This window comes from Artemia franciscana, chromosome 8, assembly GCF_032884065.1.
Source record: "Artemia franciscana chromosome 8, ASM3288406v1, whole genome shotgun sequence".
In the NCBI taxonomy this organism is placed as follows: domain Eukaryota; kingdom Metazoa; phylum Arthropoda; class Branchiopoda; order Anostraca; family Artemiidae; genus Artemia; species Artemia franciscana.
Genome location: NC_088870.1, coordinates 18030063 through 18050362, shown reverse-complemented (window position 1 = coordinate 18050362; position 20300 = coordinate 18030063). Strand labels below are relative to the sequence as shown.

General features: G+C 36.2%; 1 protein-coding gene across 2 annotated transcripts in view; it reads right to left on the bottom strand.

The window, feature by feature from the left end:
* Positions 1-20300, bottom strand: part of LOC136030078 (protein gustavus-like) — a 112584-nt gene that overhangs the window by 71550 nt on the left and 20734 nt on the right. The window contains exon 1 of one of the 2 annotated variants that reach the window (XM_065708726.1): positions 13892-14251. The exons of the other annotated variant lie outside the window; for it this stretch is intronic. Coding sequence (XP_065564798.1) covers positions 13892-14112 — 221 coding nt within the window. The 5' untranslated portion in view covers positions 14113-14251. Of the gene's footprint in view, positions 1-13891; positions 14252-20300 lie in introns of those variants that run through there. 2 annotated transcript variants of the gene reach the window in all.

Here is a 20300-nt window from a genome sequence, read left to right as displayed (position 1 = left end):
TGAATTTTGATATTTAGAAGTACCTCGTCACTCAGAGCTCTTATTTTAAATCTCGACGGGCATTAAGCCTCTGATTTTCATTTTAAAGCAATCTATTTATTCTTAGAATTTTACTAGAGCTCATACTATATGAGTTCTTGGCTCTTGGCTCTTCCGACCTCGTCACAAGTGCCATATGAGCTCTGAGCTCTTGTTATTGATATAGTTCCGTATGTTTTTCATTAGCAAATAATATCTGCAAGTAATTAAATAAAAAAAAGCAACAAGGTTTTGAACTGAAAGTAAGGAGCAACATTAAAACTTAAAACGAAAAGAAATTATTACGTATATGAGGAAGGTTGCCTCCTCCTCAATACCTCGCTCTTTACGCTGAAGTTTTCTTTTTTTCAGAATTTTAAAACAAAGCTTATTATCAAAGGCAACGCTATAGCGTTGCCTATAATAAAGGCCGAACGGCTTCAATGTTTTATAATTATTTTTTTCCAGAGGCACTTCATATGGAAGGGGTCGCCGTATAAACTTCAAAGGGGGCTCATTCGATTGGAAATTGAGACTTCTAGTGCCCTTTTTAAGAGTCAAAAGTGATAGCAGGGCAACTAGTTCCCCCACGCCCTTTTCTCCCAAATACATCCGATGAAAAATCTGAGGTATCTATTTTGTTAAAAATAGTTAAAAGATCATATAACAAAAACTCCGGAGTCGACCCCCCCCCAGGGCCCGGGGACAGGTGTTGTAAGTTATGCCCTGGGAGCAAATATGGTTTCTATGGAAGGGATGCTCGTATAAACTTCAGAAAGGGCTCATTTGATTGTAAATTGAAAGTTCTAATTCACTTTTCAGACGGAACGCTATAGCGTTGCCCATAATAAAGGCTATTCAGCTCCAATACTTTATTATTTATTCATTTTTTTTCCCAGAGGCACTTCATATGGAAGGAGTCGTCGCATAAACCTTGGAGGGGGTTCATTTGGTTGAAAATCCGAAGTTCTAGTGCCCTTTTTAAGAGTCAAAAGTGATCGGAGGGCAACTATCCCCTCACACCCTTTTCCCAAATGCATCCGATTTTATTAAAAAAATTTTCATAGCCATTGTGTTAAAAATAGTTCAAAGATCATATAACAAAAACTCCGGTGTCGACACATAAAATCAAACTAAATATTTAATATATAATGATATTAATTGCATATGGAAGGAGTCGTCGAATAAACCTCGGAGGGGGTTCATTCGATTAAAAATCGGAAGTTCTAATGCCCATTTTAAGAGGAAGTGATCGGAGGGCAACTATCCCCCCAGACCCTTTTTTCCAAATGCATCCGAATTTTTTTTTTGAGATAGCCATTGTGTTAAAAATAGTTCAAAGATCATATAACAAAAACTCCGGTGTCGACATATAAAATTGAACTAAATATTTGATGAATAATGAAATTAATTGCTGAAAGCTTATTAGTTCAAATTTGATTTTACTGTAATTTAATTTCTATGTTTACCTTCAATGTTGTAAAAAGTACAAAAGAAAATATTTGTAATATAATTCGTTTTCAGTAAAGCGCCAATGACGCAGTAGGTTTTAGACTTTTACAGTTAGAGAAGGAGGCAAAACCCAAGCTCTTCTTTGTAGAGATTTTTGTTCGTTTCAAGCTTGATTGGCATACTCAATTTAAGTTTCACTCGTTTTAAGATTTATTTACTCATTTATATTAGTAACTTTTGTTTGTTTGTTTGCTATGATTGTTTATTTAATTTCTGTTCGTTTGGGTTTCATGTATGCCTCAATAGCAAAATATTTTTGTTCGTTTTAAGCTTGATTTGCATATTCAACTTAAGCTTTAATCGTTTTCAGATTTATTTATTCATTTATACAAGTACCTGTTGTATGTTTTTTTTTGCGATGATTGTTTATTTAATTTATGTTTGTTTCGGGTTTCATTTATTCTTTAATAGTAATTTCTGGTTGTTTCGAGTTTGAGTTATTTTTGGTTTCTGTTTCTTCTGATCTTGTTTTATATGGCCTTTACTGTTCTTCAGACAACTTCTTTTTCGGAAAGTTTTTTTTTTAATTAATTCTAATTAAAAGGCCATTGTGTTTCTTAAAAATTAGGACAAAAGTTTAACGTAAAGAGCAAGGTTTTGTGGAAGGGACAACTCCTTTCATATACGTAATAATTTAAGTTCGTTTTAAGTTTTTATGTTGCTACTTACGTTCAGTTGAATTTTTTTTTATTTAATTTCTGGTCGTTTTTAAATAATAACGCGAAATCCAGCTCTCTCTCTCTTTGAAAAATTCCGGTGCTTGTGTATTATACGCCACTCACTCAAGTTTACACTGTGTAAAACTCGAGAACAAACCGGTTTCTTCGTTACTTTAGAAACAAATTTGGGCTATATATTTGCATATTAGGGGAGAAGAGTGGGGGAAAAGTATAGCGAGTCTGCATGCAAAATGTGTTCGTTGCAATTATTCTGCATATTAATAAGTAATAATGTTTTCTGACTTGAATCTGTCCAAATTCTTTACCCCCCCCCCCCTCATAGCTAAGACTTCCAAATGACTAATCCTATGGAGTTTTCTTGCTAGCCTTCATCTTCAGGTCCACATTTTCAGAAAATATTTACTTAATAAAATGTAGGGGAGATCTATAAGTATTTGGAGTAAAGTGCTTTAAAAGTTTCAGCCGATGATTACTTAACATAGTTTTATGTACTATATACATGAATGAAGACGGACCAGATATGTATTTACCGTATTCAGGTACGGGCCGTCATACTTAAAGGTTTAGAAAAGAAAGGAAGCAGGTTTAGAAAAGGACAATAAAACAAAATTTAATATATCATTATTAGAGCTTGATAGAATTAGGCTATGATCAACATTTAATAAAAAAATTTCTAAACAATGGGATACGAAATTGGAATCTAGAACTGAATTAGGTAGACGAGGAATGAAACAATACTGACTGAGGTAGTTTCAGAAAAGAAAATTAGAAAAGTTTCCAAAAACATTAACGAGTAAGCTTCAACTGTACTTTAAGCTTTATATTTCTTGTGAAATATGCAATTTTGCAACAAGCCCACGGCTAATTGCATCAAAAAGATAGTGTATTTTGTCATTGGATTCACTAGTTGCAAGTCTATCCTTTCATCAAACCTGAATTATGATATTGCTACTTTTTCATATAGAATGGTCTAGCCTTGCTGAAAAAAAAAACAAAGAAAATTTTAAACTAATGTAGGGTGAAGTTCAAAAATAAAACTTGGTAGAAGGATAAAACTGAATCTCAGCTATCGGTCAGCTTTCACTGGGACATTAACCGTAGAGCTGTTAAAAAAAGAAAAAAGAGAAAAAAGGAGCATAAACCCTGAGTACCTTCTTCAAAACAAGGAAGTGTAAAGTAGATGTGATAAATATAATTGTGAGGAATCTTGAAGATTCAGACGACATATAAGAAAGGTGTGCATTGGTATGTTAAGAAATTGAGGAGATGCAGTCACTTCTAGACTCGAACATGAGATAGAAATGGTGGGATGAATATTTTGAGAGAATATCCTACCATGGTAAGACAGTGGGAAATAGATATGGATACAAGAAAGAGAAAAAACATTGAAAACTACGAACACGATTTTTGGTAAAGGGGAAGTACCTCATCTTTGCAAAACTTTAATTAAAGCCCTATATAACAATGACAATAAGAGTAATCGTGGTTAGTAATTATAGAGGTATTAGCTTGATTTTGGTATTAAGAAGATTGGTGAGCGTTATGACACTTTTTAAACTAAGAGAACCTGTAGATGAAGAACAGTAAAGTTTCAGGAATGAGCCAGGAATTGATTCAGGAGACAGAACAATCTTAGTGAAGGTATTATTGTAATATATCTAAGCACATTAAAGTGATGTTTAAAAGTAAGCGCAATTAGTAGTTACTTCGGCTTTGAACAGGTACCCAGATTGACACCCCCCTTAAAATGTTTGTCTGGCTCGTACAAAAAGTAAAAAAAAAAACACATAACTAAAATTTTGTTACGCTTTTTGCACTCCCCCCCGAACAAAAATCAAAGATACGACAGTGATCATGGGTAAAATCGTTTGTAAGATGAAAAAATTTGGAGGTTCTGAGATTTCTGGGCACGGGAGTAGGTTTATAAATTGATGATATTATGACGAAGCAGCTTAATGTAGTAATAAATGCCAATACAAAGTGATTTTAGACACTGGGAAAATTGATCAAGTAGACAGCTCCACTTTACCCATGTAGCCTAATTGGTAAGATAGGAGTGGATATATAACGCAGTGAATATATGAAAAGCAGAATGCCCAAGGGGCAGGGTGTTTTTTGTAGTTGTAAAAGTTTGAAAAAAAAGAGAAGATATGTCTTTGAACAAAGATTATGATACATGAAGCCAAGAAAATATCATTGTTGTCAAGTATGGTCCTATAACATTGACACTTTAGAAAACTGAGCAAGGTATGCTAGATATTTTCCAGAGTAATTGTTTATAGATAAGTATAGGTACGGTATTCGTTTCAGTGACTGTATATTGAACAATAAATTGTACGAAAATGTGGTTCAATTCACAGCTAGGGCCTATAACAAAACAAAGGTTAATATAGCTAGGCCACGTACTATCTGATAGTTTGTTGAAATAGTGGTTTTAGGTAATCAAGCTAGGGCCAGATTGAAAGGTAGTACATCTTCAAATGTGATGGAAAGAGACAGTAAGACAAGATTTAAATGAAGCAAATTTCATAAGAGGGGAGGGGATGTACAGTGAAGCTTTGAATACAATTTCTATGATTTAATTTCAGTCGGCGCAAAGCTCCGAAACCCATATGTGCTAATGGTATTTTTCTGATGAGCCCCAATCAATAGTATTGGTTATTTACTCTGTTATTGTTTATTTTATAAAGGAGTATTTTTAAATAAAATATCTTCATGTAAGGACTGTTACACTACCCCCTTTTTTTTACATTTACATTTCGGAACTGGGTTCTGTTATTGGCATTGAGTAGTTTTCGGCTCTTCTTCCTTTATAGGCTTATTAGGCAGTCATGTAAGAGTATACCCTCATGAATTCATGAACATGTTTGTTGCGGTATCAGAAAACGTGGTAGTTCTTTTTTTTTTCAGTTATTTTTTCACCGTTAATATTGTCTATAACTCTAAATATTTCCCAATTTTGCCACCCACAAATAATTCCTTTTATTTTCGTCAAGTCAGGATACCTACATTTCTATGTGTCAATTATTCTACGTACATACAACTTTTAATCGCAACTTAAAACAGAATAAGGCCATAGAATCGGGGTACTTTTTTTTTTTTTTTATAAGCTCATGCTATTAACACGTTTTCCACTTATTTTACCCCAGCCAATTCCAGTATTGCATTTGGTGAGAATTTATTTCCTAGTAGTGTCCTTTATAAAAAAAACTGTACCGGTTTCATAGAAAAGTGGCAGAAAATACTTCCGTCGAATTTGGCAGTTGAAATCTGGCCAAGACAAAGTATATCTACCAAAGATCCAGATTAGTTTGACACTCAAATATCAACTTAGCCTAAATTTTAGATTAATTATAGCCTAAACTTGAAAACTTGTCATCTTGGCAACCGATAAAAGAAAAAGCCTAGCCAAGGAATCATAAGACTTAGCGCACTAAGACTGTGATGACAGTGAATTATTTTGATCAAGTTCAATTGTATTTCAATTCATTTATTTACACCGAATCAACTTGATGCAAAGAAAGAATAAAAGCTAGAAAAAGTTGAGTTACATGGGAGATATCGAGACAATAAAAAAAAAACAACTCAAGATTTCAGAAAGACACGAAACTAATCTCAGGCACAGACGCGGTGGCCCGCACTACCTTACGTACGTGCCTACAAGGCCTATTTATTCCTGCAGTTTCGTAGACAAGAAAAGTGATTTGGATTAATCCTCAAGAATATTCGGCTTCCTATTTCAGTAATGCTCAGACATATACTGTCGAGCGTGAAACAAATACAGCCTAAGCCCAATTGTTACAATTTTGCAATACAGCACCAAGCCTCCAGAGAAACAACCGGTGAATATAGTTGTGAACAACGAATCTGAAAGATGATTCAAGAACTTCTGATGACCTTAATATTTAAAAACTGCCCTAAAGTTACTTTCAATTAGAGTTCAGAGTTTCGCGGCTCATTTCACCGAGCGCAACTCATTTGAACAAAAAAGGAAAGCATCACCATCATATATCTTACCTACTTCCGGAGGCAACTAGATGATGGGCTGTCCCGCCCGGAACCAAAGAGCCTCGGAACAAATTCCGACAACCACCTTCATCTATCGGCTACAGCTTCACCTACGATTTTCAGCAAGCTTTTATCCCACCTCCAACCATGCCTCCGATCACCCCCTCATAGCTCTGGATCTCTTGAATATTCACCAGTGGTTCTCTTTTTGTCCTCCGGGCTTTTGTTTCCAGGAGGAAACTGGTTCACAAACAAAAAGATGTCTTCGCGTATCATGCCTGGAGTACAACGCAAATGGCCTTAAGATGGAGGCAATATACATGAATTCCAACATGGTCTCTATTGCCTCTATACTACGTTTAAGCTGGAAAGGAGCATGCACGTTTGGAGCCATTATAATAGTCTTGGAGCCACTGGTATTAGGTACAATGCGCTTAGAGACATCACCGATCACGCCTGATCATGGGCAGTTGATTCCAGTGAAGTAGCGCCGCCTTCGAAATCCAGATCTATCAAGGATTGCAGGAAGCCCGTTATATGTCCAATCACAATTCCACTATAGTTTCTGAAGGTATTATTCAAAATACAGCCTATCGCGCATATGAATGACACGGAGGGTAGGGGACATCCTTCCTTTTCTCCGAACCCTGCCCCGGGAAAATTAGAAGTGTCGTTACCGGCTACCCAGGCGCGCGCCTCAGTATCCACTTGAAATCTTGCGCTTTATGCATGCGCTATCATACCCCCCTCCCACAAGGCTCTTTTTCCGGGAACTCTTTTAACTTTCTCAATTTCGAGACTGAAGCTACGAATCTTTTTCTTCAATTGTTTACAAGGTCTATAAATGCCATGGGGGATCCATTTAACTCTACTTCGTTCCTCAATTTCTTGCAGTGATTGACTGAATTTCAAACTGCCACTCTATTTTAGACTTAAAAGGTCTCGTATTTCTTAGGCAAAAGTTCATCTCACTGCCCCAATCTAGACCGTAAGATCCAACGTAAGACCATGTCAAGAAGTCGGATGCATTAAAATACGACTTTGGGATTTTCCCTTAACGCTAATCTACCTAACCACTTTTAACATTCAAGATGGATGAATAACTAAGGGTTATTAATAATCTCCCTCCATCCAAGGAAATTGTTTCCACCATGCACATTGATAGAGCTGATGTAAGGGCCCTTGTAGTAAAAGAAAATATCCCTCAAATTTTTTTTTCAATAAATTTATATGAAAGACACATCAGACTTTTAAAGCTAGCAGCATACCACCAAGCAGTTGATGTCGTTGCAAATCTTGCTATAAAAACAGGAAGAGAGGCAACATCACGAGGTCAGGTAAAGTATATTTTTTTTAGTTTCCAGTTCTTGCTCGTTAGACAATATTTTAGTACCGAAGGAGAAATCATAGTTATTCCTAATTTTTGTGTTTATAGGCGTATTAAACATAGACGCCCATATAATAATTGATAGTTTTGATTCGGAATACTAAATTTTATTATAGCGATTTCCTGGTGAAAGCTATATTCAGTGCAAAAGAAAATAACAAAGGAAATAAAGATTTCAATCCTGACTGCAAAGAAATTAAATGCAATCAACACGAATTTATGCTCATCAAGGGCCTGAGATGAATCATACGGCACTGTACTCATAATTTTACTCTTCACACAAAAAAAGGAAAAATGTTTTTACTTTTTTTCCTGTTTCTTTTTATTCAAGCCGACTGATTATATATTTCAACACCACATCCCCTCCCCCCACCCTCCATGGTATTAGTTGGATCAAATACAGACCTCAAAAAGGTAGAGCCATGAGCATAGTTCTTAATTACTACAAAGTTTCGATGAATTTTTGACAAGAATTTAGAAAACACCTCTTTCTTAGAGGTCACAATGATCATGTATTGTAAAATGGCATAAATAGATCAAGAATTATTACCTCTAAGTGAGGTTTATTTCCAAAACCCATTTTTCCATACCCTGGTGCCCGGAACATAGGTATTACTAAAACCCACCCACCCCCCCCCTTAAAGAGGTCAGATCGGTCGAAACAGGCAATCCCGTTCAGGTAGGTCTTGTGATGAAAACATTTTTAGGATCCCCTCCCCGGCAAAATAACCTACAAAAAGCGCCAAAACATTCACTCTTACTTCTAACCAAGTTACATTAAGATCCGATAGTTCTAGCTAGGGCATTACCTATTACTTCTCACAAAATTTCGTCGAGAGGTAACATACTTCCCAGCCAGATTTCCCAAAGAGATACATTTAGGAACCATTGTAACCTCCCCCACAGCGTTCGAATTTAGTCAGGACACCTAAAAGAACCATATTGGCCTTGCTTCCCAAAGAATTTGATTTAGAATCGTTCCGAGAACAATAATGTAGGAGGAGAGTTGGCCTCCTCCAACTCTCCCACACAGATGTCAGACAAGATATGAATTCCCGAAAAGTACAACTGGGACACTTGCTGTTACTTTTCCATCGGGCTTGGTTGGATTACTAGACCCCACAGATTGTGTCATGACACCTAAAAAGCACAAATAGGACACAATCTGAGTGTCTCTTCTGGTAGATGTGAATGAAATGAATTGCTGCTGCTCAATCCTGATAATTATCTTCAAGATTTACGATTATCGTATCGTATTTTTACGTATCGTAAAATTATTGCGAATAAAAGCTGTTCATCGTTATTACGGTTTTTCGATATTTTTAAATTCATTGGCTATCTCAGAATGTTCACACAATGACAATACAGTCTTTATTAGACTAATTTTCTATTTCTGAATCAGTTTGAATAATGCTAATTAAGCGAATAAATTTTTTCGCCTTTTTCGTTTATTTAATACCTTTATGATATTTAGTTTAGTTTTAGTTGTGAACTGTTTCGTTTGTTTATTACCTTTTGATATTAACCATATTATAGAAATTCCAAGTTTAAGGCACATCCCATGTAGAGTTCACACCCTGAAAATTAGTGGAAGGGGTGGGAGAGGGCAACTATTTGATGTTGTTTGTCATCCAATGATATAAAGAATAAGACTCATCAGAACTTTTCTAATGCCTCGTGAACTCCCAACGGCATTTCAGCATTAAAAAAAAAAAAAAAAAAAAAAAAAAAAAAAAAAAAAAAAAAAAAAAAAAAAAAAAAAAAAAAAAAAAAAAACATAGGGAAAACTCTCGTCACCAGGTGTAATAGATACATTATAGATTCAATTCGTTGAGGGGGACACATTTTCCAAAACTCTTTTTACGGTATTAACAAATTGAAAATCCCAACTTTCGAGAGGGAGGACACCGAGCTGAAGCCTCACCCTCTCACTGTGCGTACCCCTCAGCCTCATGATTTCTGTTTATGAAGATTTCAACAACCAGGTATATAGGTGCACATAGGATAAGCTTCACCAAGGTATCAGGGGATATTTCCTAAAAAGCGGATCTAAGACACCAAAGTTTTTTTTTTTTTTTTTTTTTTAGGGGAAGTAAGTTTTCATCGTGGGTCCTTCAGGTCAATACTAGAAGGACCCTTTTCCTATTCTCCCTACACGAAGTTATGAACCAAACAAATAATTAAGTATTTCCATTTTAGCCACTGGCGTAATTTCTGTAAAATCTTGGGGAGGGGAGAGTTAGAGCCAATTTTCCCAAATCATATGAAAATGCAAGTGAAAACTGAAAATGAGCCATATAGTAATGAAAAAGGTGAAGATGTACTAAAGAAAACTGACCCGTTTCTGTGAAAGCTTGAATTACGCAGACTTATTTTAGTTTGGACAAGATTCTTAAAGAAACTAAATTTCAGCTGGAGGGCAAACCGAGGTTTGGGAGGGGCAATTGCCCCCAGCCCCATAGAAAAATACCCCCCTGATTTTAGCATGCAATCTAGCATGCAATCATGCATACAAAAATATTACGAAAAATTCAAGCTTCCCAACACTTTTCTTAAATTAAACCTACCTCACTGAATCTGGTCCATATAATAAATGAACATGACGGCGTATCATGACCAATACACCTCATATAAAATTTGACAGTGTTTTGGGGCAAACTTCCTACGCTCATCGCAGTACATAAATGGTTATTCTTTTGATGACATTTCTAAAGAAGTTGGAAAACTCTAGGAATGACAAGGCTGATCAAAGATTTCCATATTGTTAAAAACAAAAATTATGGAATAGAACCAGAAACTGTGGTTACTATAACTACTCATATTTTTAAGCTTCGATTGTGTTTCAGGGGGTTAGCAGCCGCTTGTAAAATATAAATAAAGATACAGGTGCATACACTGAATTTGCCGTACATGTAACTTAGTCCTCGTTTAACTAAATCCTCGTGCAACTCAACTCCTGTTTAACTAAACCCTCATTCAACCCAGCCCCCATCCGATTCAACTCCATGTAGCTCAACTACTATTTGACTCGGCACCATTCAATCTAAGGTGTTGCAGGGATTCAATTGAATTAGGGTTGACTTGCATAGGGGTTGAGTTAAACAGGGGTTGTGGTGAGTGAGGGTTGAGTGAAAGGTAGTTGAGTTACATGGGAACAATTAAATTTTACTGACATTTTTTTGGAAAGACGTATACATAGATGCCCGTCACTAATTGGTAAGTCACCGCTGATGAACTAGCTTGCATTCACTTTTACATCAATGGTTTCAAAATAGGACAAAATTTGTCGGATATGATGGCAATCAAGCAAACAAATGCAACGCGTAAAATATAAACCAAACCGGTGCAGAAGCAGACAAAACAGCAGATGTTTTCATGCCCGGATCGTCATAATCCATCAGGTAAATTGAAAGAAAAAAAAAGATTCAAAGTGTGCCATAAATCAAAATACTACTTCCTCTATTTGTAACAAAAGCGGTACCATCCTTTGTCGATCTAAAAGGTTACAACAGAGATATTTTATACAAAATCATATAAAAGAATGAACCCTTCCTTTAATAAATTCTTTTCTTTTCGATCGAACAAGAAGAGGCCACGGTGGCCAATTGCATGGGGGCTGGCAGTAATTTCCCTCCTATAAATAAAAATGCGTTTTCTAAATTGTCGCTAAAAATTACCCCCCCCCCAAGATTTCGAAAATACTTGTTTTTATATCTTCATTTGAAACCCCCCTTATATTTTCCACGAACTGGCCGCCCTTGAAGAAGCTTTTAATACGTATTGTAACGGTGATGTTGTTTTTGTACAGAATTGTTAAGGTCCTAGCAACTAAGTCTATATTTATTTTTAAAATACCGTTTCAAGTACGGAGAAAAAAAACTAGCAAAAAAATCGATAGCCATGTAGCAAGCATTAACACTGCAAAAGTGATTTTTTTTTTCGTTAGGTGGAGGGAAGAGCTGTCAAACTAAAAAAATACGCATTACACCACATTACACCATACACCACATTAACCATACACCATAGAAGCAAAAATTACAAAAACTCGAAAGTCTCAGGATTTAGAAGGATTTAGAAGGATTGGCCAGTGTTTTGACTTCTACAGTTTGTTCTGTAGGCGTTGCGATGCGTTAAACTTGAATCCCTTTTTTTGTCAATTTACTACCAGGAACGGTAATCTTTGCATGATAGAAATTTACTTAAACAGAGAATTGAACCGCTATCTGAAGAGCCATTGAGATAGGGCTAATCTCAAAAAGGTCATGAACACGGTTTTCGGGGTGTTTACGCAGGTGGTGGATTTTATCAACGCAAAGCCATGGAGAGAGAGACCGTGACGAGATGAATAAACATTGCAGCTGGTTACAAACTTGATGGCAGATGGGAACGCTGCGTGGGATGAATATTATATATCTCATCAGCACCCCATTCCTTTCGATTTACCTGAATAAAGCTCAGGGTCATTAAAACAGCAACTACAGACAATAAAATTCTGAATGCCACTGTTTTCATTTAAATATGGTTAGGTATTTTGTCGTTACCACGCGTATTACCGCATGTCTAGTACTTTTTAGCATATAAAATAGAGCTAAATGTTTCACATCTAATGGTAAAACCAGTCACGCAAGAAAAACTCTATGGGGAGGCAAATATCTTCTACATGACAAATTACCGATAAGTTAAACAACTCAAAAAGGGAAAAAATTATATAGGTAATGGGAAATATTATAGGGACAATCTTTAACATTCCATTACTTAGGGAGTCGGAGAGGCATAGTTCAAAGCCCCTCCTTTACGTGTCTGAGCGGCACCACAAGAATATCAGGCATTAACTAAAGAAATAATATAGGACTACCATGGATCACGTGCACCATAAAAACAGATCGACAAGCACACTATTTTATCTTCCTTATTAAGGATACGCTTGGTAGCTACAGCCACCTGACATGCTATGCATAGTGAGTCAAGTACCTTTCTCCAGAACAAGGTCCCCCCAGATTTTTCTGGGGCCCTCATTCACTTTTTACATCTTTTTTCTACATAAACGTGTCAATTTGGTTAGTTATTGGCGCCCTTGTCACATTCCCCCCCCAAGATCTTGCTTTAGATCTGGGTTTGCTCCAGAAGTAATTAACGAATCCATTTTTATTTCTTGCTATTTTACGAAATAAAAGTTTACTAAGTAGTATGTTGAATTTACTAAATATATATTTTACTAATATAGTAAGTTTTGACAAAGATAGAATTAATAATGTATATCCTTCTTTTTAGAGAGAAGAAACATCAAAATAGCACCTATTAAAAGGCTGTTGAAATATGAATTATTTTCTGAATTTGATTTTGATGGTTAATTTGATTGGTTTTAAAATTGGTAGAATAGCAAACAATTTACATTATTATTTTTATATCTATTACTATTACTTAGTGCATTTAAGGAAAGGAGTAACTGCTGAGTATTTTGATAATGGTACCTGAATATATCCTGTAATTATTATGTTTTTTTACACCTTCTTAGATGAACAATTTTTTCTTTGTTATTTTCGATAAACTCGCCCCTTCTTCTCCTATATTATGCCCTGGCATTTTGAGGGGTTTTGCTGTGATAAGCTTTATTTATTTAATGCATGATGCTAAAATTTTAAAAATGAGGTGAAATTGCGGTCAATTTTTTAAAATTTAATTTGATATATGATCATTGCATCCAAGGGGTCCATAGAAACAAGACTCATTTAACTTCTAAAGACCATAGTAATAACAAAGAACCAATATCATTCATAAATAGGTACGTCCGTATTAGCCAGTACACATTCGAAAAGTTTGCTAAATGTAAGATCTAAGAAAACCGGTTTCATAACCACAAGAACAAATGATAGGTGAATGCATTGGACTTGTATAATTTGGGCTATATATTTGCATATTAGGGGTGGGTAAGGTTACTTTATCCCATTCCCCACCGTAATGTGTAAATATATAGCCTAAATTATATTATTGTATAAGCTAAAGTAATATATTTTCATTATATTTTGGCAACCATCTGGAGTTCATGTGTTGTGTCTGAAATGATATTACATCATCTGCATTTTGTCTCGCCTCCCCCTCCCCCAATAACTATACCCTTCACCTTAATCAACAACAATATAGAAAACGTACCGCCTACTACGAATTCACCTAAATTTTATTTGTTCATATCTTCTAACACACCATACTACAGACAGTATGGTGTATCACCTGCGACCGGGGGAACCAAAGGGTAATCTACTCAAAACAACTGCTTGACATAACCCACCTGGTTTCCATATTATGTCGAGAGATGGCAGTACGCCTTCTATACTTGGTCTGGGTATGCTTCGCCACGGTGATCAAATTATATCCCGTCAGCGAGTAGGAAAGCGTCTTCAAAAAATTCCAATAGGGTGATTCGTTACAATTCCAATAATTTACTCGGTAGGGTCTTTGATCACTCACTATTATTTCTAATTGTCTATGCGGGTAGAACAGAAACAACATGCTATAGCATAGCCCCGGCTATAACATGTATCCTATGAAACCCAAACAAAAATGGCCTTCATATGAACTTTCTCTATGATTGGTGTTAAATGATACGAAGCAACTGAGTTACAGAGGCCGACTGCCACCAGAGCTTGGAACACTCACAGAATTGATCGACTTTTGGCATGGAGATAACATCGCTAACAACTAACACGGCGCATGTCAAAACCAAAATTAGTCTCAAAAGTATTATAACCAGCTATGAAAAAAAAAGAGGAATGTTTACGTGCTACAATGATTCTACGAAGACAATTTGAAATATTACAAGTTACCCAAAGAGTTATAGTTTTCTCTCTCTCATTTTAAAGTCCCGACAATAAGATACTGCTTATGTGACAAAATGTCGAATAACGTAACGTGTCGAATAATGTAAAAATATCGATTTGAGAAATCAAATCGATAATCAATCGATTTGAAAAGACTACCAAAAATACAAAACACTCAATTAAAACGCATCTTATAATTTCCATTATTTTTCAATTGCTACTTCTAAATCACCCTTTTTCAATGGCTTTTGCCCCACCCTCCACCCCTACGTAAAGGGATTTATACGTATTGCCTTACCTGGGTGCAATCCAATAATAAAACATATTTTTTTTTATATATTATTATTTATTTTTATTTTTATATTATTATTAATATTATTTTTTATTATTATTACTTTGATTTTTGATTCATCGATGTAGAACAAGTTGATGTTACAACAAGCTAACATGATTTAACAAAAAATATATTTTGTTACGTTTTTACTTTTTGTACTCTATTCAAAGCAAATTAAAGTTAAAATAAAGGGGCAAGTTTTGCCAAAGGAAAATAAAAGGGGGGCTGAAGCTAAAAGCAAAAACAAGACGTGTCGGAAAACTCGTCAAAGATGGACCCCTTTTTCATCTCCACAAACAGATTATTCTGATATGATCACCCAAATCGTTAAAGTCCATAATAAATTATGTTCAGGCTTTCTGCAGGAGGCACCATTCGGGGAAAGGCCAGTATAGCCCTGCCTTAAGATTCACGAGCCAAAAATTTTACTGAAAAGTAGGGGGCTTCAGATACGGACCTAAAATATCTCAAGGTTCTCAGGAATATGCCGATGAATCGCCTGTTTTAAGGCTCCTATGAAACTCACAATAATTCAAGTAAATGCTTGTTTCTTTAGTTTGTTTATTTAGCTTTATGTTTATTTATACACAGAAACGATGGGCAAATTATTTTTGCCAATTCTTTTTAACTATATAGTGACTCTTTGTTATTCTAAAGCTATATAGCACTCAATTTCCTTTTTTTTTGTGCTAGTTTCTTTTATAATTGAATATGACCTAATGTCATGTCCACATCCAAGGAGTATCCGGATTGACCTCCCTCCATAATCTTGTGTGTACCTCCCCCCAAACAAAACGATACGACCCTGCCTAATGTAAAAACTATTTATGACAAACCGTCTACCATAGCAATTCTCCCATTCTACAAAATCGTGAAATGTTAGACATTCCTTCAATTTGTTTAGGACAAAAATTACTCCAGCATTGTTGGGCGCTGGAACCGAGAATACCAATAACTGAATTCACTATTATTGTCAAACTATTTTCTTGAGTCACCAATGAAGAAGACTCAATTGAGAACTGTCCCCCCAAACGTTACCATGGGGACGGTAAGATCAATACTAGACTTGAGGGATATAGTCCTAAAGTCTCGTAAAAATCAAAAGGAAAAACTAGCTCCTAAGAACGGACGTGACCATAGACAAAGAATGTATTGCAGATTACCATTTCCAATTCAGACAAATTTATAAGTTGCTTGAACAAAATTATGAATGAGGGCTTTAAGCAACATTAACATTGACAGGCACATAAACTGAAATTCATTTCTTCCGGTGAGAAGCGGCAAATAAAATAATAAAAAAAAAGGTCATGTTTGATATTTTATTAGACTGCTAACCTGTTAGTGCTGAAAAGGGTTCAATTCTAACTCAGTTCAATGTAGTGCCCCTGAGCGTCACAAAAGGCGTTCTTTTAGCAGTGCTTGGCCAGGGCACTTCAGCCACAGTAATTCAAAAGCCAATAATGTGGTATATTTTATGAAATTAGGATTTCAGAAATTGAAAATAGCCTACTATATTTTTTTTCCTATGACAAAACAAGAGCTAAGAGCTCGTATGTCACTTCTGACGAGGTCGGAAGAGCCAAGAGTTCATATGATATGAGCTCTAGCAAAATTCTAGGAATCAATAGATTGCTTTAAAAAGAAAATCAGAGGCTTAATGCCGGTCGGGATTTAAAATGAGAGGTCTGAGTCACGAGGTCCTTCAAAATATCAAAATTCATTAAGATTCGATCACCCACTCGTAAGTTAAAAATACCTCAATTTTCTAATTTAGTCCTCTCCCTTCAGCCCCCCCCCCCAGAGGGTCGAATCGGGGAAAACGACTTTATCAAGTCAATTTGTGCAGTTCCCTGACAAGCCTACCAATTTTTATCGTCCTAGTACGTCCAGAAGCACCAAACTCGCCAAAACACTGAACCCCACCCCCTAAATCCCCCAAAGAGGGCAGATCCAGTCCGGTTACGTCAATCACGAATGTACGACATTTATAAGCGTTTTCCAAGATTTCTGGTTTCCCCCTCCAACTCTCCCCAATGTCAACAGATGTGGCCGAGATTTTGAAATAAGAGCTCTGAGACATGAATTCCTTCTAAATATCAAACTTCATTAAGATCCGGTCATCCGTTCTTAAGTTAAAAATACCTAAATTTTTGTGATTTTTCCAAATTAACAACCCCCACCTCCCCCAAAGAGAGCGGATCCGTTCCAATTATGTCAATCACGTATCTATAACTTGTGCTTATTCTTCCCATCAAGTTTCATACCGATCTCTCCACTCTAAGCGTTTTCCAAGATTTCCCGTTTCCAAGAATTCCGGTTTCCCTCTTCAACTCCCCCCCCCCCAATGTTACTGAATCTGGTTGGGATTTAAAATGAGAGTTCTAAAGCATAAGACCCTTCTAAATATCAAATTTTATTAAGATCTGATCACCCGTTCGTAAGTTGCAAATACCTCATTTTTTCTATTTTTTTTTTCGAATTAATCCCCTCTCCCCAACTCCACCAAAGAGAGCGGATTCAGTCTGGTTATGTCAGTCACTTATCTTGGACTTGTGCTTATTCTTCCCACCAAGTTTCATCCTGATCTCTCCGCTTTAAGCGTTTTTCAAGATTCCCCCCCCCCCCCAATGACACTGGATCCAGCCGGGATTTAAAATAAGAGATCTGAGTTACGAGATCCTTCTAAATATGAAATTTCATTAAGATCCGATCACTCCTTCGTAAGTTAAAAATACCTCCTTTTTTCTAATTTTTCCGAAATAACCGTCCCCCCACTGCCCTGTCGAATCGGGGAAACGACAATTTCTAATTCAATCTGGTCTCGTTCCTGGTACGCCTGCCAAATTTTATCGTCCTCGCTTACCTGGAAGTGCCTAAAGTAGCAAAACCGGGACAGACAGACCGACCTACAGAATTTGCGATTGCTATATGTCACTTGGTAGATATCAAGTGCCATAAAAACTGGTCGCTAATACCTTTGCCACCAAGGGTAGTCAATTGAAGGGAGAGGTGATTTCTCTTCATATATTTTTTTTGGTACTTTCATTCAAAAACAACTTTTTTGGGTATTTTCATTGAAAAAAAAAACAAGCGGAAAAACTACCCCATAGATTTTGGAAAATACGTCCCCCCCTAGATTCTTGTCAACACTACAGTTGTTTTTTAATCTCACATCAAAATTTACTTTGCCTGAAATAACGCTCTCAACTCCCCAGAACCGATTTGGTGCAACTTCACTACCCCGCTGGTCGGACTAAAGTTGTATCGAAGCCGCTCATTTACCCCAACGCTCTGATGAGATATTGCACATACTACAATGACATAATATAAAAATTTGATCACTTTAGACCCAAGTAATGTGTTATAAATGTAGATTTTTTAAAAGATTTGACCGAATCCATAAACAAATAGAGATAGTAAGAAAAGCTAAGATCTTGTAGCTAGAACACTATCAAAATACCCCCAAAATTAGCTTTAGACTCTATGAATACAATGCGGGCTAATTATTTACCTGCTTACAGAGCCTTTCTTACCAAAGGTTTTTCTGGTTGAAAAATCCTTACATGTATAAAAAAGAAAAGCTTTGCACCTAAAAGTTTTCCAGTAGCCCCCCCCCCCAAAAAAAACCCATAACCTTTCACGAGGACATTACTTCTGGGGAAACTGGAACAGCAGTGGGTAACTAGCTTGACTTCTTTCTTAAATTAAATCCATTGAAAGTAAGGAGCAACACTAAAAATTAAACAGAACAGTAATTATCAGGTAAAAGAGGGGGGTTGCTCCTCCTTAGCATCTCGCTCTCGACACTAGTTTTAAGCACTTCAAAAAGTGCCTTATTGTTCTAATCAAACGACCATAGTGTTTCAGAGGTCGTTCTTAAAGAATTGGGACTAAATTCGAACTTTAGTGTAAAAAACGAGGTGTTGAGGAGGAGCAACCCACGTCATATATGTGATAATTTCTGTTCGTTTTAAGTTTTAATATTGCTCCTTACTTTCAGCTGAAAAAACTTGTTTTCTTTTATTTAATTTCTGATCTTTTTTTTTTAGATAATGCCAGGAAGTCTGGCTACATATCCACGAGAAAATCCTTACTCCCACGGATCTATTCTCTAAACAAATCAATCCTGGTAGAAATTTACCCTGGACAATTACTTTTAACATCTCCACACGTAAAAATGAGTCGCCAAAGAGAAAGCAAAACTTGAGAAGAGATTCGTATAAGAATTCTGGCAGATTCTCCCAGTGTAGAATTTCCTTGAAAAATTCACCTCCTGGAAACTTGCCTCCCCATGGGAAATTATTCTTGAGGAAAATCTTGTCAGCAGTAAATTCGTCCCCCACCCCAAAGCGTATGCTTACTTCCCAATAACAAATACTATACGTAAACAACAGGATTTTTTTTTAACTTAAAGACTTTTCCCCAGGGGCTGGGGGAAAGGTCTTGATATCTCCAAAGGCATAGATATTCAGCCTTTCAACTATGCTGAACAAAATGGCTATCTCAAACTTATGATCGGACGATTTTGACAAAAAGGCGTGGGAGGGGCCTAGTTGCTCTTCAATTTTTTTGGTCACAGAAAAAGGGCACTAGAACTTTTAATTTCAGTTTGAATGAGCCCTATACCGATATTCTAGGAATACTGGGTCGATACGATCACCCATGAAAAATAAATAAAATAAAGACACATCCATGATCTTTCTTCTGGTAAAAAAAAATTACAAAATTCTTGATTTTTGAAGATAAGAGCTTGAAACCTCTAAATTAGGGTTCTCTGATGCGGTTTTCATTAAGATTCTATGGCTTTTAGCGGGTGTTTTCCCCCTTTTTTCAGAAATCAGAGTAATTTTCTCAGGCTCGTAACTTTTGATGGACACGACTGAACTTATTGAAACTTATATATTTAAAATGAGCATAAAAAATCGATTCTTTTGATATATCTATTGATATCAAATTTCTGTTTTTTAGAATTATGGTTGCTGCTGAGCCGGATCGCTCCTTACTTACAGTTCGTTACCATGAACTGTTTGAAAGAACAAAGCACAATTTGCTTCATTATTAATAGAGGTGCACAAAGATCTGGGCCGAGGGTCAAATAAAAGTGCACTTCCACTATATTCAATTATTCAGGCCCTTTGCACAAACCAAGGGGTGTGGGGAGAGGGAGGGGGGTCCACCCTCTTTCACATGTGCAAGAATGATTAATATTATCTTCAATAATAGGCAATTATTGTACATTTTAGTCATACTTAGAATCGAAACCAATTCGCTACTTTGACTTGATTAATATCAGCAAGTTGGTTGAGATTTTATTATTCAACAGAATCAAACGCGGTTTAATACAACCTTGGAAAATTTTATTTTCCTTATTTATTATTGAAAGGGGGTACACCTAAAGGGCCTTTAAATTTTATGGCACTTGCTATCTACCAAGTGACATAGAGCGATCACAATTTCTGTCGGTCCCGCTTTTCCTAGTTTGGGCACTTCCAGATAAGCTAGGAGGACGAAAGTTGGCACACGTATCAGGGACCAGACCAGATTAA